This window comes from Amphiprion ocellaris, chromosome 16, assembly GCF_022539595.1.
Source record: "Amphiprion ocellaris isolate individual 3 ecotype Okinawa chromosome 16, ASM2253959v1, whole genome shotgun sequence".
NCBI classification, from domain to species: Eukaryota; Metazoa; Chordata; class Actinopteri; family Pomacentridae; genus Amphiprion; species Amphiprion ocellaris.
This window is the reverse complement of record NC_072781.1, coordinates 10,523,459-10,544,355: the sequence shown is the minus strand read 5'-3', so window position 1 is coordinate 10,544,355 and position 20,897 is coordinate 10,523,459. Positions and strand designations below refer to the sequence as shown.

At 37.6% G+C, this 20,897-nt stretch overlaps 3 protein-coding genes across 3 annotated transcripts in view; 2 read left to right on the top strand and 1 right to left on the bottom strand.

Annotated features, from left to right (window-relative positions):
* tet1 (tet methylcytosine dioxygenase 1) overlaps nt 1–4,359 on the top strand; it is a 33,935-nt gene extending 29,576 nt beyond the window's left edge. The window contains exon 12 of the mRNA XM_023263880.3: nt 1,027–4,359. Within this exon, the coding sequence (XP_023119648.2) occupies nt 1,027–2,051 (1,025 nt within the window). The 3' untranslated portion in view covers nt 2,052–4,359. The remainder of the gene's footprint in view (nt 1–1,026) is intronic.
* A 2,390-nt stretch (nt 4,360–6,749) lies between these two features.
* On the top strand, nt 6,750–14,221 carry eif4e1c (eukaryotic translation initiation factor 4E family member 1c). The gene is made up of 7 exons (XM_023263882.3): nt 6,750–6,866; nt 7,866–7,951; nt 11,936–12,031; nt 12,289–12,352; nt 12,534–12,647; nt 12,787–12,926; nt 13,074–14,221. The coding sequence occupies exons 1-7, from the start codon at nt 6,765–6,767 to the stop codon at nt 13,186–13,188; spliced, it is 717 nt and encodes a 238-aa protein (XP_023119650.2). The 5' UTR covers nt 6,750–6,764; the 3' UTR covers nt 13,189–14,221.
* Nucleotides 13,446–20,599, bottom strand: si:dkey-228d14.5 (uncharacterized protein LOC796266 homolog). Its single transcript, XM_023263951.3, has 7 exons — nt 20,269–20,599; nt 18,766–18,813; nt 18,611–18,673; nt 18,446–18,513; nt 18,234–18,364; nt 17,101–17,278; nt 13,446–15,928 (listed from the first exon to the last, which is right to left on the bottom strand). Exons 1-7 carry the CDS (start codon nt 20,331–20,333, stop codon nt 15,741–15,743), a joined length of 741 nt encoding a protein of 246 aa, XP_023119719.1. The 5' UTR covers nt 20,334–20,599; the 3' UTR covers nt 13,446–15,740.
* Nucleotides 20,600–20,897: the final 298 nt, after the last annotated feature.

Sequence of the window (20,897 nt, the reverse complement as noted above, 5' to 3'; positions counted from 1 at the left end):
CATGGACAGATGTGTAACTGTATTATTCTTACAAGAAGAAAAAAACTGTAATTACTATAGACTAACAGTAACACAGCTACTGCGGCCCAAGTAGGAAGAAACACTGGAAGAAAAACTGCAGACTTTGTTAATGTTTAAGTTAACAGGCTTATCAATATCAATGCTTAGATGTAAGATTCTAATTCAGGATATAGTTTCAGTATCATTGTTTATCACAAGATTGTGTAAAGAAATTACAGGTTTTATCTCTTATGCTGCTCACATAAAAGACAAATTGTACCAAGAATAAATATCCAAATTAAACAAACAGAACTATTTTCATGGTGGTGTGAAGGAATAATCTCACATTCAATTTCATTCTTAAGTCGAGTCAGACAGTTTTAGGAGCAAGTATAGAACAAGTACAAAACATCATTCAAACTGCTTAGTAAGCTTACTATAAATCTGTTGAGGTCAACTAGTAGGCTTTAGTGTTTTAATCAGTTTCTGTTTGAGGATTATATCGCTTTACAAGGGAATGTAGAACAATAATATGCTGTTGAAATCACTTTCACCTCAATAAACTTATTACTTACATCCACTGTCACTATCGAGCTCTGTGGGATTTTCTCTGAATGATAATGCTGTTTTCCAAGAGAATTGTCTAATCTAAATGTGCATCATAAGTTACCACAGTGATGTACCCAGTAAGAAGTGAACCACCATCCTGAAAACCCAGAGTTAAACCTGAAGTTACCTCACTCACCCCAAAACCTGCTTTTTAGTACAGACCTCAGTTTTTTGTTAACTGCTAAAAAAACCCTTTGAAATAGTAAAAAAAAAAATGTCTCAAGCAAGTTTAATAACATATTTGCATAATTGGGTAAATTTTTCTTGGTTTTTGCTTTTTCATTCAACCTTTTTAATGTTGATATTTCAAAATGTTATAAAAACATGGCTATTTGGGTCTGATTGTCTAATTGTTGTTTGACTTACCATCTCAGATTTTCACATTAGAAATATGCTTGTTTTCTGCATCCAAAAAAGAGCCACAAGGCTACTACAGCTCCTACAGACCACCACCCAGACCTGCCAGTGTTGGAAGGTACAATCAACCCAGCACTTACAGCCAGAGCACCAGCAACTACCCCACTCCAGGTGCAGGGGTCACCCCACAGAGGGAGGTCATCGCGCCCAACCACCACGGCCTGCCGGGCCTCCAGTTTGGACAGAACGGCTCAGCTCTCAGTTACAAGACAATGAGTGACACCGTGAATGGTTATTCTCCAGCATCTGATAACCAGAGCCTTCTGTCAGAGCATATACCTCCACATAACACCCTTAGAGACTACCCTTTTAAAACTGAGCCCAACGAGGTCCACTGCTCTCCTCTGCGCAGACTCTCCCCCAGTGCTCCTCCTCCCTCCTCTTTCTCCCCCAGACCTACCTCTGAGGGCCTCTTCAGCAGGCTCAACGGACTCCACAGGGCTGCAGATGTCGCAGCCGAGGTCAGGGATCATGGCCTCCCTCCGGTCACATCTCTTCCCCTGCAAACTCCCCCAGTTGAACCGGAGGAAGTTAAGCAGGAAGAGGTGTGGTCAGACAGCGAGCACAACTTCCTGGACCACGAAATAGGCGGAGTCGCCGTGGCACCGTCGCACGGCTCCATCCTAATCGAGTGTGCACGGCGGGAGCTCCACGCCACAACTCCTATCCTCAGGCCGAACCGCAGCCACCCCACCCGCATCTCCCTGGTCTTCTACCAGCACAAGTCCCTGAACGAGCCCGGCCACGGGATGGCCATGTGGGACGCCAAAATGGCCAAGCGGGAACGAGATAGGGAGGAGGAGGCCGAGAGGTTAAGGATGGAGGGCAGCCTGGGCAACGGTGTAGGGAAAAATGGCAACGGAGGGGCGGAGGGAGAGGAGGATGCAGGTGAGGATGCAGAGGAGATGAGGAGGAAAATGAATGTCCCCACACGTCAGGCGTGGACTCTCCCACGGGACGGTGTCATCACCGTGTCCCCTTATGCTCTTACCCAAGTGACAGGCCCTTACAATCGCTGGACTTAGTCAGCATGTTTTACACACAAACACACACATACACAGAAACTCCTACACCCTGTGCTTCTGCCTTACCTCAATCAACTTCAAACTGCTACTCTCATTTTTATGTCGTTTTCATTGTGCTTTTCTAATATCTGTTCACTTTGTCCTTCTTCGTCTCTGCCTTCGAAGTGATGAGGAAGACCAAAGTTTGTTGGCTTTTTAACTGTGAGTTTCGGTGTCGGTTTTTATTGTATAGAGATGGTGCTTTGAAGCATTTAAAGACGTTTTTAAACTGGTTTTATATACATGATTACGAACAAAAAAGATGTGATTATTTATTCTGATCATAACGATTTCTATTTAATTTCTGGTGTAAGCCTGTTTACTGCAAGATTTCTATGATAACCTGCATTATGTGTTGACGCTCAGAATTTATGTTGTACAGTAGGACTATACTTTTTTTTTTTTTTTTTTTTTTTAAATTTTAGCCAATAGTTCTCTTTTCATGAGATGAATCTCATTGGCTTTGACATTGGTGCCATTCTCACTGTAATCTTTGTTCAGCAAACTCATTACATCACATAATGTAGAAGACAAGACTAATATTGTGCGTATATTTACTACAGATTGTCACATGTAGCATTGTGCTTTTCCTTCTGCTGCCTCTGACTTCCGTTGGTGGTTGATGAAAGAACTGTATGTCTTTGGTTTCTTGTTTTGTTTGTTTTCTCTACATCAGGATGGCTTGTCTTTTATTCACAGATATGTATGGCATATTAAGAAGCACTTTTTTTTTATTTTCCTAAGCCTAACTTGAAAAAGGTCCCAGTCCATAGGCCTAAATATGTATGTACAGACAGAGATATATATGACAGTTTAGCATGAACCCTGTTTTATTTTTACAGTATTTCTGCATTTATTTGCTACTCATTTGATTGAAAATGGCATACATATCAAATGAAACTTAATGAGGAATCATGAAATGCGGCATCAGTGAAGTGCTTATTATTATTATTATTATTATTATTGGCACTTAGTTTATGCTCAGCTTCTGGAAAAGAAATCTAAAAGTCCTTCAGAGGGAACAAGTGTGATCATAGGAATTCAAAAACTTACTGTACATTTTAATGGTGCTAACGAAACCTCTGTTTTTATTAAGGAAACCACAAAGTGACGGAAACAGAATATTTCCAGCTTTTATGTCCATACTCTGGATTTGAATATAAAAAAACTGTGTTAGCCACTGCTGAATAATCAAACTATTTCCTCTGCTGCCTCCTCTTTCCTCTTTATTGTAAAACCACTCAAATATCAGATCCCACTCAGACAATTGCCTAAGACGATTTCGGGTGCTCGACCCTCGTGAAGACTTTGTTTACAGATAACTTTCTTACAGGGTCTGAATAAAGGGGTTGCTGTCAACTCCTGGTGAATCAGGATTTTAATTCTTTTTTTTTTGTTACCCACGAAAGAGAAGCTCTTCATTTTAAGAACACATCGATGACATTTTAGCATAACCAATATAGACCTTTCACTGATAGTCACACTAATGCTGATAGCATAAACATGTTGGTTTTTTACACTCTTTGACTTGCTTTTGGTGCTAATAGGACAAGACGTCAAGGTGCACACATTGACTTAGCCTGCTTGTATACTTACATAACAGTGATGGCATGGTGCTTTTGAAACTCAACACTCACTGACCTGGTCTATGATTCAATGCAAAGGTAGTTTTTTTTTATCATTTCTCTGGATCTTGACAGACTTGACAACTGACTGAGATGCATTAACCGCAATGTTAGTTGAGTGCTAGTCAGAAAAAATAAACACAAATTACTGTGCAGATATCCATCTAGAGTTCAGATGTCTTCCACGGATAACCCGGCTCTCTACCAGTTCTCAAAAATCACATGCAAGAAAAATGAATGTAAACATTTTTTTAAATCTGTTGATTTAGAATATTTTCAGACATCACATCACAAAATTACTGTTGGAAATGTTTGTTTCGATTTACTGTGGCTGACTTTCTCAGTCCACGCTGAACATGTTTGTATCAATAAGGAACTAACAAAGAGCACCAGCATTCAAAAAACGGAGAAAAAAACCCTTTTATTAGTAGAAAATGTGTAAATATGTATGTGAACCACATTGTTTTTACTGTATTGTTAATGGTGTTTAGACAATGGGTGATCTTGCTTATTTTGAAACTGAATTACTGTATGTTGCTGAAAGTATATCCAGTTTAGACTTGAGAAGAGACTAAATTTAGCATTCCTTTTATGGATGGCTGATCTCTTTCGGGATTGTGAAATAAAGTCATATTTATATTTTGGACCTGATCATGATTTCCTCTTTTTTCCCCCCCCTCTCTGAATTTCCCCACAATAGTTGTATGACTGTATGACTCACTGCTGAGGAATTTCAATCTGGAAATTTAGACTTAGTCCTTCTAATGTCTGGGAGTGAAACATAACTTGTTTTTGCACAGTTTATCTCCTGAGCTAATGGTATGTTGTATTAAGTATGTAAAAAAGGTAATTCCTTAGTGAGATGTAACTTAATGCCTTCAATAAATGCACAAATCTTTTAAGAGTTAAGTCACATTTAAAAAGAACATGCATCACTATACTGCAACATTAGATTTAAGATAATGAATAAACCTGCTATCCATTGTTAATACCTTCCTGCTGAATCTGAAAAATTATCTACACAACAGCACTACAGTTGTTGTTCTTAATCTTAAAGCAATTCACAGTGTATTTTGTCCAGAATTTTTAAATGTAGTGAAGCTCCAGTCATTAAACCCATGTTTTTTGTTCAATGCCATTCATGTTTGGCAGCCTAAAGCCAGCAGAGGCAGAAGTACTTCGATGCTACAGTGTAAAATTCAACCATTAAAATAAAGTAGCACATGTATTCATTATATAGCGAGGACCATTTCAGAATAATAACCATTATATTATTGATTTAAAGTGGTTTTATGTGTGCATCAGTTTAATGTTGTAGACAGTAGAGGTTAAACTATTTATATTCACTGCTGGGTTCCTTGTGAATTCAGTCTTGTTGATGAATAAAGCCTTAAATTAATCTAGAGCTCATAATAGTTTAGTTGTTGATTTTTTTTCACAGTGTTTGCTTAGGAATTATCATGGAATAAAAATATTAAAATGGAAATACTCAAATACAAGTACCTAAAAATTGTATTTAAATTCACTCCTTGAGAAAATGTGCTTAATTAATTTCCACGACTGACTGCAGAAGCATGAATTTTACAAATTTAATGGTATTAATATAGTGTCAAATTATAACCTATGTCATCTCACTGCACCTTACATAGTAGATTAAGTTCAAACCTTACGGTATTATAGAGAGAAACCACTATAAAAACCACTTCATGATTATATTAGATTGACGGTAATGTTGCATAAATGTAATTAAGTGCAGTGAATTTCCAGATATTTAATTCAATTGGCTGAGCTACAAAAGGCTTGCCTACTTATAAATAATTGCTCAATTCTATCATTGCATTGTTGTGAAACAAAATTACTTCATGCTTCATGAGAGAAGATTTTATCTACAGTGAACACAAAGCATGCAAATGCTTGTCTTTTCTGATTTACGGAGAAAGTTAAAATCTCATTGCAACTGACCTTCTTAAGATACAACTTTATTCAGATAACACAACGCCACAGATGGCAAGAGAAAGACGTAAAAAGACTGTTGGCATGCTGGATGCTGACATGTAGGGCTGTGGCCAGGCACCTGAACATCCACATTTGAAGTCAAAGAAATTATTACAGACAGCAAATTAAAACAGTTAATGGGCCACGTGGTGCTCTGAATAGACATGTCAGACAAGGTAATGCTGTCCCCCAAAATGTCTGTCAACTTCTCTGAGCCGTTCAGGAGGAGTGGAACAATATTCCTCAAGCAGCATCAACAACCTCATTAACTTGAAGTGTCACAGACACATGTCCCCTTACAGAGTTACGATTTCTGGTCTATGGCCCCACGCTTTATCTGCCAAAATACTGCGTGAATGGTTTTTATCATGATGTCCATTCTTTTGTATTGGAGTTACACATATTTGTTTCTCAGTGTCAAAAAGAATGGACAGAATCAAAGTATTACATGTTCTGCTTATATTTTTCAATGTATTTCACCTGCCAAGTTTAAATCACCTGCATTAACAGATTTACAGATATTAGCTTTAAATGTTCAGAAATAGCAACATCCACAAGAGATTTTGAATTTGTAAGTGTAAAATTGCAAGAAAAGAACAATTCAGTTGTGTTTGAGACATATGTTTGTATTGCAGTTACACATATTTATTTCTCAGTGTCAAAAGGAATGAGCAGAATTAAACAAAACATTACATGTTGTGTTTATATTTTTCTGTGTATTTCATCTGCCATGTTTTCAACTCCTGCATTAATAAATTTACAGATACTAGCTTTAAATGTACAGAAATAGTAACATCCACAAGAGATGGTGGATACTGCAAGAAAAGAACAATTCACTTGTGTTTGAGCCATGTAATGATAAGTACAGGAGCTCTGTTGAGTCTATAATGTGTTTTATTGTCTGCATGAACCCTATTTGCCTACTATTTATCTGCTACCTTCATCTGAAGAAATCTCAAGGAAAGACATTACATTGTATATGAGTTACAGTATTGAAACATAAATTTTGCTGTTTCCGGGGGAGCTCTTTTGGTTTCAGGTCATCCACCTCACCATGGACTGCGGCGGCTTCCGTAGGAGTGTGAGCGGATGGAGTGACGCAGAAGCGCCGAACGGGCAGATCATTTCTACAGTCAAGATGGCGACATCGGAGCCGGTAAGAGAGACAAGAGATAGCTGAAAAATTCGACCAATGCTCATGGAAAGACGAGCTACATCTTCACGTTATCGTGTGACTTTATTACATAACGTGGCTTCTTTAAAACGGCGTTAGTGTTCGGGCGAAATTGTTGTGCTTCTGCTCACAGATGTTCGCGTGGATTAGCGTTAGCATGCACAGCAATGTGATGGATAAGCCTGACTTTGTTGGCAGGGAGGGAGTGACTGACTGGACGTCGTTCATTCAAACTCAAATCAATGAATTGTTTTAATCAATTTCGATATTAGAGTCAAAGTCTTGTAGTGGTTTTAAGCAACTACACGTATTCGCACATGCCCTTCATATAATATTATTGGTTTATTTTTTGACAATCTGCACACGTGTGTATCTAGCTGGTAGCTAACCTAGCACGTCTGCTAGAACTAATGCTAGCAAACGTTCACTGTAAAGTTGGCCTACGTTTTACTACCCTAATTTATTTTTTGCCAACATTTGGCTCGATGCTTTCTGAGTTATTATATGTATTAGGTAAAAATGTCGGCATTGTAGAGCTGGGCGCTCATATCTTACTCTAAAAAGGATATTTGCATTACATGTCGATTGTATGAAAGTGAACGGTCTGTTGAATGTGTGTGGGTTGCTGCTAAAATCCCTAAGAAAGACCAATGATTGTGATGTAGACGTGACCGCCTCCAAGGTCCACCATTTTGCTAATATTTCTTTATCCAGGTTGACCAGCTACATAGGTTTAGAAAGCTGTCACCTTTTTGTAAATGATAATTTAAGTTGCACTGTGACACAACCAAACCAAAATGGCCTATCTAGTCTCACATCACATTTCTGAAGTATTTGTACATCTCCCACCAGCATAATACATGAACTAACTCTGCATTTTTATGATGCCGATGACTGAACTCCCAGAGAAGAGACTGACAGATTTTTAATTGAATGTCTTTTGTATTCAAAGAAGGTTTGCTTGTGTGTCTGTCTCCTCAGAAAGCAGCTGAAACTGAAGATCAACAGACTGACAGTCAGGTTGTTGCAAATCCTGAGCAGTATATTAAACACCCTTTGCAAAACAGGTGAGAATGAAATTTTAAACTGTTTGTGCCTCAACAAGTTGGTACATTTGGATACCAAACTGCATTTTTTGATCATAAAAAACCTACATTATTGAATAAGGATTTGTGGCTTTGAAAACATATATTGCTGTAACTTAGACCTGAAATGTGTTCATGAAAATTTTGAACCATAGCAAGAATATAACACTAGTTAGTAAGGCAATTATTTAGGAGGGTGCTAACACTTAAAATGGGCCTCAAATCGAATACAGTCTTTGCTCTGTGATATGTTAAAGTCAACTCTATTGTTACATTATTAAACTGGTAAATGTGTAAATAATAAATATCCCGCTTTAGGGAAAGCTCAGTAGTCAGTTCATGGCCACTTCAACACATTGATTTACATTTGACCAAGTTAGAAACCACTTGCGTCACTTCTCTCTTCTGCCTTTTGCTTTAAAAACGTACGTTTCATCCGTGTTTCTTTGAAGGGAAGTTGACCACTTCGACTCGTGCTCATTGGCCTCGCACATAAAGGTCATGTTAGTCTAGTCTAGTCCATACTCTAACAGTGATTGGGTGTTAGACACTGCTTGTTTTGACACTCCCCGCTTAGGCCTCTTAATTAAATTGCTTCTCTAGTCTCTCTTAACATGTGTGTTTACAGACAAATTCCTTCTGAACCTGTATTCTGTGATCTGTTTCAGAACTATTTTATATTTAGCACAGGAATTCTGAGCTCCATATTGTGCTTAAATTGTCAAAAAAGTGTACGTTATCTGGTGGATATTTTAGTTTTGAATAAGTGTAAATATATTTTCAAATAATTTACAAGTTGATGGTACATGTAGTTAGAAGCTGTTTTCGGCTTGAATCAGAGGTGCAGATTGGAGGATTCTGCTTCCTGCCCTCTGTGTTAGTGTTGCAATTGTTGTTCACTATTGTCTTTTTAGAAGTGTTATCATAGTTCTGTGTTGGTGACGACCCATTCAGGAGCTTTGTACAGTCGGTTTAGGAAATGCTGAGTAGTTCACTTAGTAAGTCATTTCTAGTCCTTTCTGCCTGTTCAGCCCAGCCTCAGAGGTCAAGTTTGTTCACGTCTGCTGCTTTAACCTGGCTCACGTTGTCCTGTCATTCTGGTTTTAGGTGTTCAGATTTATATTTCTATCAGTATGCTGTGGTTAGGTTTTGTTTTCAACTGTAACACCTTTAATGGTTGATGTCTCAGTTGGAGGGCTTGGTGCTGTCACCTCTGTCTCCCTTCACAACCGTTTTTCATTGTAAGGAGTACTGGCGGGTTGAATTGTTTGAAGTTTGTGGTTAAATATTCTTTTCAAATATGTTGCAACCTGTCTCGTGTCATGGTTATAAAGCCCTGCTACAACAGGTAGCAGGATTGGACCTGTTACTTAATGACTGATTGAGTTAATTTGAATAAATGTGGTATTGTATAATAAAGGCTTTCATATCTTCATATGGACTTCTCTGGACACCTGAGGAGAAGTGACCACAATAGTCCTTTAATGTGGTAAAATCAACCTGCAGAAACATTAAACCTTTTTGAGATTGGCATTGCAGCACTGTTAATATATCTAGTTGCATTTTGTCAAGAGTTTGGTTCTTCCTGTGGTCTGGAGGTGAATCCACAGATGGATTTGAACAGGCTGCACAGCTCTGTTACTTAGCTGTAATATAAGTAGACACGATGATCACTTTCAAGTTTCAGGCCAGGCAACATGATTTTCATATGGCACTGACATTAGGGGAAACCAGCAGCTGCCGGAAAGTAGGAAAAACACATTCAGTTTCTACAAATGTGTAATCTACTGGAGAAAACAAACAAATAAACTGTCTAGTGTAGTAAATAGTCTAAAAATGAGCAACACCAATATGGTTACTGCCCCGATACATGATTGATCTTTTTTCTCGATCTATGAATTCTATGTAGGTGCTGTAAAAAAAAAAAAAAAAAAAATACTACTTTGAGAATAGAGCACTTTGCAGATATAGGACACAACAAAATTGGCATCTTCACAAACCTGTTAGTGACAGCATCCTGTCATTTAGACACAAACTGTCTACAATGGTCTTCCTCACATCTACATGCAGATGGAGTCACTGTACATGTGCAATATGTGTAATATTTGCAATATATGCAAGATTGGATGGTACATTAAGGTTCAAGGAGTTTCTAGTAAACAAACAACTAAACCTAAACTAATAGCACACTGTCCAAATAAGACAATAAACATGTTGCTCCACAAGCACTCAGATGTTCATTTTAACAGTGGCAGTAATGCCGCCACAAAGACTCTTGTGGATGAGTTTGTTGTTCCTCCAGCACCACGTTTCTAATTAAATTAGCAAACCTGTCCCTGAATGAGACGACATGCAGTTCAGGCTTGTGCCATGGTGAAAGTGATTTGGAAATCACATGTGCCAAGATCATCTGATAGAAGGTGAACCTCCACTTAGAGATAAATAAAGAGCCTATCTGATTTTGTCAGTTGATGCTGGTACCTTTATTTGTGAGTAGAAAAGTCCGGTGATGATATATCAGCCAATACTTTTATTTAGTTTTGATCAATTGATAGGAATTTTTCTTTTTCATTTATGTGGCTAAGGTGTACTAAATTTTCTATTTGAAAAAATAGACACTCCTGTGTTTTGTGGAAGACAAACGATTTAAAAATTAGGTGAGACTGTGTTTGTATCATAAAAGTAGTTTGACATTTTGCAGTCTCTGTTCTGCAATTTCTTGCTACTTAGATGACGATAATATAGATATATACATATGTGCAAGGTAATAGCCCCCTAAAATTATAAATGTAGCTTTAATGAAGAATCTTAACTACCAACAACCATTTAAAAGCTAAGATTAACCCTTGTATGGTATTAAGAATACTGGAATTTTAGACAATTGTGTTTAAAATATACTCAACAGAAGTGCTCATGTCCAGATCTATTTTGTTTTTTATTTGATCTGTTTTTGTGTCATGTTTTTAGGTAAGACATGGCCCTCATAGCATTCCCTATTAGTTAAATGTTGTGTAACCTGCAATAAAAATCTACAGTAATTGCCTCTTTGAGCAACTCTGTTTATCCTTGTTTAGTCTCTCTATTTATGTAGCCTTTATTTCAAAACAGGAGCTTTAACTTAACCACAACAGCTTTAGTGTTTGGCAATCAAATGTACCACCTACGTATGTGAAACAGGTTAACCAGATTAGGATTTTAAAGGCTTCTTGACTTGGCCTGCTGCGTCATATCAGTTTGACAGATTTTAATGACATGAGAAGTGGGGTCCTCAATAAATCCACCACTGACATTTCCTCCTGTCTGCCATGTTTGTTTACGTGTCATGACTAACCATATAGTCATTTCATGTGACTCTAAGTTCACCACAGGAGCAGCTCTGTCTCGTCTCCAAGCGTTGTGTAATCATGTGTGTCGGTGCAGTTACTACGTGGCACAAATGCGGTTTCATCGTCTGATTTGGCTTCGTCAGCATCTGTGTTTATGGCACATGGGTGGGATTGATGTTATAGTTGTGTGTGTAGGGGGGCACAGAGTTCAGCTGATGTCCTCTCAGTGCCTTCATCCCTCCCCTGCTAGCCCCGTCCCTCCCATGACAGAATAACAGCACCCATCATAAACAAAGGCTGCATTTGTAGTGCTGGTGATGGCCGGCCTTCTCTGTTCTTTGCATTGACATGCATACTTTTGTAACTAGCTGTTGTGTTCTGTGGTAAAACAGGGTGTACATCTGTACCAGGACTGGGTTACATTTCCTCTATCTACCAGTCTTCCACTAATAAGAACATACAATGAAACCCTTTTTAGATATTTCCTAATTCTACAGAGATCTTTTGTTTTTTGTTCTTAAAAAATGAAGTGTTTTTTTGTAAATGAAAGAAATTAATGTACACATTTTTTGTCAGTGTAGTCATTCACCCTCCCCCCGTGAATATTAAGTATTGTGATTCCTGTCATTTCCTCTCTCAGATGGGCCCTGTGGTATTTCAAAAACGACAAGAGCAAAAGCTGGACAGAGAATCTGCGTCTGATTTCTAAGTTTGATACAGTGGAAGACTTCTGGGCGTAAGTTTTCTCTACTGTCTCTGTAATCTAATTATGATTCTGTCACTATATGATGATGGCATTTTAAAATACCGTTTTGTTTGCACATTCATTAAAACAAGAAGTAATTGTGTGACTTTTCTGAAACAGGATTAACATGTTGAAGGCTTTTAGAATTCTTCACAGTACTATTATCCTGAACTAATCCAACTAACGAATGGAGCTTGTACTTTCATAGAAGTACACATTTTTAGTCCACTATTCTGTGCCTCTTACAGATTATATAACCACATACAGCAACCAAGCAAACTCGGCTTTGGCTGTGATTATTGCTTATTTAAGGTGAGTTTGTTTATTTTTTTAAAAATAACAAAATCAGTTTTATTAAGAAAAAGTTGGTTCCTTTGTCAGTGAGAATTTTGCAGCATTAAAATTTTATTCATTTGAGCAGCAGGGTTAAATGTCTCCCTGGAAATTCGTAGTTGCCTTTTTTTAATAATAGCTGCTTTATTTTGTGTGCCAGGATGGGATCAAGCCGATGTGGGAGGATGACAGGAACAAGCTCGGGGGTCGATGGCTGATGACCCTCAATAAACAACAGAGACACAATGACCTTGACCGCTACTGGATGGAAACGGTAAGACGACTGCTTTTACTTGGCTTTTCTACAATATGAATCAGCACTGTCGTACGCTTCTCCTGATGACTGGGAATTATTTATTCTTTAAAAAAGCACAATGTGAATCACGGGGTGTCACGTTTTGTGTTATTTGCAGCTCTTGTGTTTAGTCGGTGAGTCATTTGATGAGGCAAGCGAAGATGTGTGTGGAGCTGTGGTCAACGTCAGACCTAAGGGCGACAAAATAGCCATCTGGACGAGCAACTGCCAAAACAGGGACGCCATCATGACGATAGGGTAAGTTGTAAAGTCGCATTGCTCATAGTATATACTGCACAAATGATGGAAAGATCAGTTTGGTAGCTGTAGCTGACCACTAGGTGGTGACACTATGTTAACACAAGTTCTCACTTAGCATTCAGCTTACATCTTGTCTTTCCACAGGCAACTTTACAAAGAGCGTCTGAACCTCCCCATCAAAGCCATGATTGGCTACCAGTCACACGACGACACGTCCAGTAAGAGCGGCTCCACCACCAAGAACATGTACTCTGTTTGAAAATCTTCGCCCTCATTTCAACTTGCTGTAGATTTAAACAATTACCAATCTGCATCATCACATTAATTTTTGAGTTTGTCAACTACTGTAGTGTCCTTTCCTTTTATTGCAAAGAGAATTGTTCATAGTGTGTACAGTTGGAGGTTCCCCCCAACACACGATTTCAGCAGAGCGATAGTTATAAATAGGGAGGAGGCTGGACAGGAGAAGAGTTTCTGGCTCGAGATGTCATATGAGAGCAAGAGAACACAAATGAGTTCCTTTTAGAGTTGAAGAGTTCTGTGATTAATGCCAGTAACCCTCCCTTAGCTTGAGTTGCAAAAAAAAAGAAAAAACCTTAACTATAAGGCCTTGTGTTTTTCTTATGCCGAGTTCTCACTCCTGACGAAGAGTGTTTCTCACCTCACTGGACAAGATAGTAGGCAACTTAATCTTACACAGAACATGTTTTAAGGGCAATTTTAACTTGAGTTATCCAGAAGTGTTCAGCATGAATCGGGCTTTCTGATGCACCAGCTTCAAGAATCTACAGTATCTTAAAGGTTTGTAAAAGCTGTGGTCACACTCCAAAATGTAGGGTTTGGATTTAAGGCCACTTATTGTTTCAGCCATGCTGGAATTGTGGGATATTGCTTGTAGAACGTTTTGATTTTTTTTTTCTTCCCCTTACATTTATTTATAATGTATGCATTGCAGTTACTTAGTTGAAAGACAACCATGAAAGTTGTGTTTTTTCAAATTGTTTTTTTCTTTTTTGTTATGAAGGTTAATAATGTGGACTACTGCATATAGATGACATTTTTTACAGTGTACCATACAGTAAAGATGCTGACAGAATTAGGTGTGCTTTTCACTGTTTTCTTCCTAACAAAAACTGTAGATATTGTCGCACTCCTCTCTTGGTTGATGCGAAAGAAAGATGATATTCATTGTGCAATGATTTTGCTCATAATGTATCTTTATTATCTGTAATCCCAGGATGTATATTACCTTCTTTCAAGTAAAGGTTAAGTGCTTTGCATTAAAACCAGAACTAGGTTGTCTCATTTTGTGAACATTTTATGGTTTCACAGTCAAGGGTGGCACTGAATCTTGTAATATCAGATAAGATATAAGAACATTAATTTGGACTCATGTCCTGGTAATTGTAAGTCGGATGTTCGTCTCTACCGACTCCTGGGGAACATTTCTGACTCTTTAGCTGCTAAGAGCTCCACCGTGTTCACCAGAAAAACGTTAATTGTGTCTGATACTGAGAATCTAGTATACAGTGGGGATTTAGAGCATTTTTATGAAGACATGCTGAAGTTACTATTAATCCCCAGTAGATTGGCTATTATGAATAGCAAGTTTCACATAGTTTCATTGTTCGTACATAGAGTTTATAGCCATTTCAAAGGCCTTTCTTTAAAACATTAAATATTAATGAAAGCAACACTCCAATTTTGTCCTGAAAATAGTTATTTTGTTTCACAGTGGAACTCAGCTATTCTATGGTCAATTAAATGTTCCTAAACTCTAGTTAGCTGTGTTTTATGTCATGTTTTTCTACTCTACTGTCCACTTCAATCCACTGAGAAACACAAAACGGAGGATACAAAGATCTCAAGTGAACAAAATTTCGATTGAAAATACTGCGTTTATGTTCAAGAAACTGAGAAAAGTATGATTTTAGGGTCTCAAAGTGAATTAGATTCACAAATCATTACTCCTGTGACTTTTCTTTACATACTAAACAGGCCGCAGATAAAAAAATCTTGTACTGGAAACTAAACTGACAGCACTGTAAGGACTCTACGTAACAAATACTGTACATCATGTTTCTGGATCAGTAACTCGACAAAAAGGTCACAACGTCTCTTTCTTACAGTGATTAAACTGTCAAACCGTCTGACCGTCACGCAGCGTTAATCATCCAGTCAAACAGGATCTTGTGGCGTTCCAGGAACTTTAAGTGCCTGAATGTTTGTATCACCAAGTCCTCTACCCTCCTGACAGAACCTTAAAGTTATGTCAGTACAATAACAGGACTTCTCAGTGAGTAAAGTGGTCATAGTTTTATTAAAGTGCCAAAGCTTTATGCAGCAGCTTAGATCAATTTTTTATAAATATAAATTTGGGATTTCAAAGAAGTCTTAGTTCATAATTGGTTTTTCAACAAAATTGCACACAAAAAAGGATCTATATTAGTTTAACACCTCAGGTTAATTGTTCTGTTGGCAAATGATCTATTCGACCTGCACAAAAGTACAATCCAACTGATATGTTTTGTTCATTTGCTGTACACGGTGGTTTGGTCAATAAATATGGAATGGTTTACCTTTTGGCATAGAAATGTCCAGTAAGAAATATCTTACAATGTTCAGCAACAGTGTCAAGAGAGTGGAATTAAAGTGGTCATCGTCCATTAACTGTTGGAAATCCATCCCAGCGGAGACTGAAATAAAAACCACTATCTGTCCTCCAGCCACGATCCAGCCACTGCATTTACAGATGTTTTACTCAGTCCATCCTCGGTGCCTGTGTGTCTCAGCTGGACCCTGGCTGCCTGATCAGGACATCATTAAAGGCTTTTCTTCATCTCGTTTGCTCAGCAAATTTGAAAGCATGAAGGACGAGAAGAAGCAGAACTCCACGGCGTAGCTGAGCTCAAACAGCTCCAGGTTAACGCTCAGCATCCACTCAAATACAGCAGACAGGTGGAGGTAGTAGTACTTGTCCTGGGCGAACAAAACGGTATCTGAAGGGTTTAAAGTTAAAGATGTATGGAACAGTTCATAGCAGTCGGATGAGTCACTGGTGAATGAACAGAGCTGAGATCGCATTAAGACCACTGAAGACATATAGACAGAAGTTTATCAATGCAAAATAAGCCACAATTAACTGAATTTGCTTCATGGTTGCCAGTTTTAAAATGTCTTTTGGATGTAAGGTATATGTAATATCATAATGCGCACATTTGTGATGTTATTTATTCTCACTACATGGACATGAATGTGTTACGTAGGCCAACTCTTATCATCCTAGAGTGCAGGACCTCATGTTCTTAGATACAGGCTAGTGTGTATATACGATATGTATTGAATTTCCACTTGAGTCACTTAAAACAGTGGCCCAGAGAAATCCCCAAACTTAGAGTTGTGCATCAATAACTCATCTAAAGCACCTTTAAACATGACATTAAACTCTAAATTGCTCCAGTAGAAGACTGATGTTGTCTTGCTGTGCAGTTTCTACTTAAGGTGAAGAGAAATGTGATGTTGAGTGTTACAGGAAAACAATGGTTAAAGATTAATGTGGCTGAAAGTGTCATTAATTCATGTCTGCATCTGTGAAGTCGACTGGTGTGAGGCCAGTCCCACTTTGTAAACAGAGCAGCAGCAGGCCGGATCCAAATATGGCACAGTGGCACCAGAGAGCATAACTCAGGCGTCACCGCTGAGGTCTTCACTGAATTGTTTTGGTTGAAACAACAGCAATATAACCCTTTGCTGCCCCAAACTTACTGGACATCAATGTACGTCCAGTTAAAAAAAAAAAAAAAGAACTATATATATATATATATATATATATATATATATATATATATATATATATATATATATATATATATATATATATATATATATATATATATATATATATATATATATATATATATATATATAGATAGATAGATAGATAGATAGATATAGATAGATATAGATATAGATATATATAGATATATATAGAGATATATATAGAGATATATAGATATATAGATATATAGATATATAAATAGATAGATAGATAGATAGATAGATAGATAGATAGATAGATAGATAGATAGATAGATAGATAGATAGATAGATAGATAGATAGATAGATAGATAGATAGACCACACACAACTCAACTGATTTCTGAAAGGATACAGCAGATGGTTATGATGATTTGTACCACGGTGGAGGTGATACGCAGTGGGTAGAGGACTTTTTCATATCCTGTCAGGACACACTTCCTTGTCAGTGCAGTGAGCAGAATCGTGTAGAAGCAGATGCACATGAAGCTGATGGCAGCTCCGAGGTAGTGAGGGAGGGCCAGGTGCCTCGGCTGTGGAGGACAGTCAGCAGTTTCCAGTGTCAGAAAAGGAACATATAGTTGAAATCAAGGCAAGAATTGTCCTAAAGATTGTTAGCTATAATGGTGACTGCCCTGTATATACTACTGAACTATCAACTAACAGATTTTTCATTGGAGAGCAGTGTTTGGATGGTGAATCTCCTCAGTTGCATTGTTTTTACTTTGCAGTAACCCCAGTAATAGCTGATTCCCATTTATTCCTTTAAATCTCATAATTTTTTGGTGTTATGTCAACAACACATAGGGAAAAAAATATTCTTATCTGGGTTTTCATGCAGAAAACAGTTGCTTCAGCGGTACATGTAATATAAAATGAAAAATGTGAGCTTCTGATGTTGATATTAGGTTTATAATTGGCTTTTTTGTATTAGTATTACTCAAGTAGAAATTGAACTACTATGTAATGTTCCAGACTATAGAGGAGGTATAACAACTTTGCTCGTGCTATACAGCCGACATAAAACAAATAGTAACCCTCCTTTGTTTGCTTTTTCCACACAGGTGCAGATCGAAGCTATTCAGTTTTATGATATGTTCGAGGTTTGTCAGAAGTTACCACTTCATGAGATAAAGACCTTTCACAGGCCCATGGATGTAGGAATATTGAGGAGGAAACAAAAGGCAGGAATTTCCCCAGGAAATTTTGAGCATCAAACACTGTATTTTCTGTATTCTGGTGAATTTTCATGCCCTGGTTTGAGCCTTTTCTCTATCAGTTCATTGCTAAAATACCTATTTGTGAAAAGGAAAACTTGTATTTAGTCACCATGTAAAATGTACATATTCTAAATAATGAGGGAAAGGTATGCCCTGCTTCCCATCTGAAATCTGCAGTCTATATAGGCTCCTGAAATTGTGGATCTGATGAAGAATTTTAATGCTGCAAATTAAACAAAATTCAACAAGTAGCAGATGCAGTACTTACATTGCAGTTTCCAGCTGCAAATGCCCCCAAAGCTGCCACCACACCAAACACCAACGCAAACTTGCTAAGCATGGAATGACATCCATGTTTCTCCATAATATGGGCGTGGTGGAATATACAGAACAGCAGAACTAAAGAGGAGAACACAGTTAATATGACACATTTTACTGTTATTATGTACAATACGTTAGACATCCAGCAGGTTAACTCACACAGAAAGGATCCTGCGTTGATTGTGGCTGTAAAAAGAGAATTCTCCGGTGAATAGGTTCCACTGGAGCTGGAATTACAGAATAGGTTTAGTTAATTATGTTTCACTGTTTGATTGCAGGGAAGAGGACAAGTGAAAGGTGAAATTAAGGATGCTATAGTTTTACCTGATGGTAGGAACCCAGCAACATCCAGTGGACTGATTCACTTGGCAGAAGTTGCCATTTCCCCTGAGAACAAATGAACAACCAACATGTAGAAGAATCTGTCTTTATTCTGATTTTTCATGGTTAAAACAACAGAAAAATTAAACACAACTTACCAGTCACTGAGGGAGCAGACATGACCGTTGGAGAAGGCCAGGCCATAGCTGGAAATATAAAAAACGTACGAAAAAACTGGTGACAAATCTATAATATTCGGACTGGATGACTTGATTTAATCGGAATTAACATCTGGTAGTTTTGTATGGTTAAAATGTATTTAAAATGTAAATGTTTTAAATTTAATAAAATATTAACTCCCAATGATTTAGAATAAGGAAGATAATTAACAGCAATTTCCTTCTGAATGATAAATATGTACTTTCTATTAAACTTATGACAGCAATAAACCACCACAGCCAGGAAGGAGGATGACTGTCCACTATCCTCTAATGGTTTTTATTGCACCTGATATTTTGACAGATGTCTGATATACATTCATCATAGCACAAGTCACGCTGATTCCTCAGTAAACCACAATAATGTCCCCCTATGTACTTGCTCAAAGTGATTCATAGGCTTTATTAGCTTTCTCTATGTAAGTTTGAAGCCTCTTAGCCTTACTCTTTACTTCGGGTAATTTGGTTTGGCATATATTCATGAAGAGTCTTACTCTAAATACTTAAACCAGTCAGGTAGATTTGTATATAAAGTATTCTTGTAGGGTCCTAATCTAGTTATTTGTACTTGCAAATGTAATTTGTAACAATAGTCTTGTTTCTCTATTGTGAAGTACTTTAGGTCAACATAAAAAATACACTGGGTAACATTCTCATTAATAAATATGAATAATAAAAAATAGAGATAGAGATATTCAGTCAAGCACAATAACTAAACAGATGCACATGTGCTCACTAATGACTACTGATGATTAAATCTACATATTATGAAACATGGAATGACAAGTAGGTTTGCAAATTTGTCCAACAATATTTTGTTTCGGAATTTCCTGACAGTCCGGTATGCACACCCCACAGCGGAAGAAAAAAAAAAACTAGCCTGATCACATATTTCAATTGTGCCGTTTCATGCTAAGTGTAAGCAGTAACTGAATTCTCTCACGTCTTTAAATTCAGTTTTTAGATTGAACACACGTAGAACTTAAATATCACAGTTAAGTGATGGGAAAAGCATGTGAGGCCAAATTAATATGTGGAAGTCTCATAAGGATCAAGCGTTGTCAGTATTATCACTGGAATCTCGATGCCCTCAGGCAAGATTAGGCGATTCAATAATAACCATGAAATTTGTAAAGTGATTTTGATGTGCTGCTGTTAGTAGTTCCTATCAGGGGTTATATTATCAGGAAACTTAAAACACATCATTATCTTTAAACCAAAAGCTTTGAGATGTATATGATGATAAACTGTATTTATTATCTCATTAGGATTGTTCACAAGGTTAAAAAAAAGAACTAATGAAGTGAACTACTAAAGTTATTTGTATCACAGCACAGACATAAAAGACAAAATAAAAGCTGCTCTTGAAAATAACGAGTTGCTCTGATAGCTTCACAGTGGTGTAAAAACAAAAGAGAAACCTTGATTTTCAGGTAAACTTACACAGTCCATGTTCCAATGAGGGACACCAGGGAGAGGGTGATTGGGAAGATAATCCAGAGCACCATGTCTCTGTAGCGGGGATGAGTATAAAGTTAAAACAAAGAAGTCCAAGTGTCTCAGTGGTAGATCTCTTCAAGTTGTTTGTAGATCCGTCATAAAGTCAGCCTCAGACCCACATAGGAGAACAAAAAATAAAGTCTTAACCTAGTAGGATATAAATATATTCCAGGTCTTTTGAGCAAACAATGATACTGATGTAGTTCTTCCTCTATCCAGAACACTCCTGCTTATATGGGAGAGTCTCAGTCTGTCTCTGCCACTCCTTCAGAGCACCACCTCACTGTCTAAGTGTTGGGAAACGTGGGTTTGGCCCTCGTGAAAATGTCACATTGTTTGTTTTATTCCAAACAAACTCACCTTTATATGCTCCATCTAGAGCCAGCTACTGCAGGGTTTCTTATATGCTACTAGCTGACTGTGGATGTAAATATGAACTCTGCAAAGTCAATGTTTGTATATGTGCACTGACTGGGATTTTGAAAATACCTATGAGGTTGGAGAAGTTGTTCCTCTGTTACGAAAGACATGAATTGAATGCTTTGTGAGATATGCTTTGTTTTTCCGGTTAC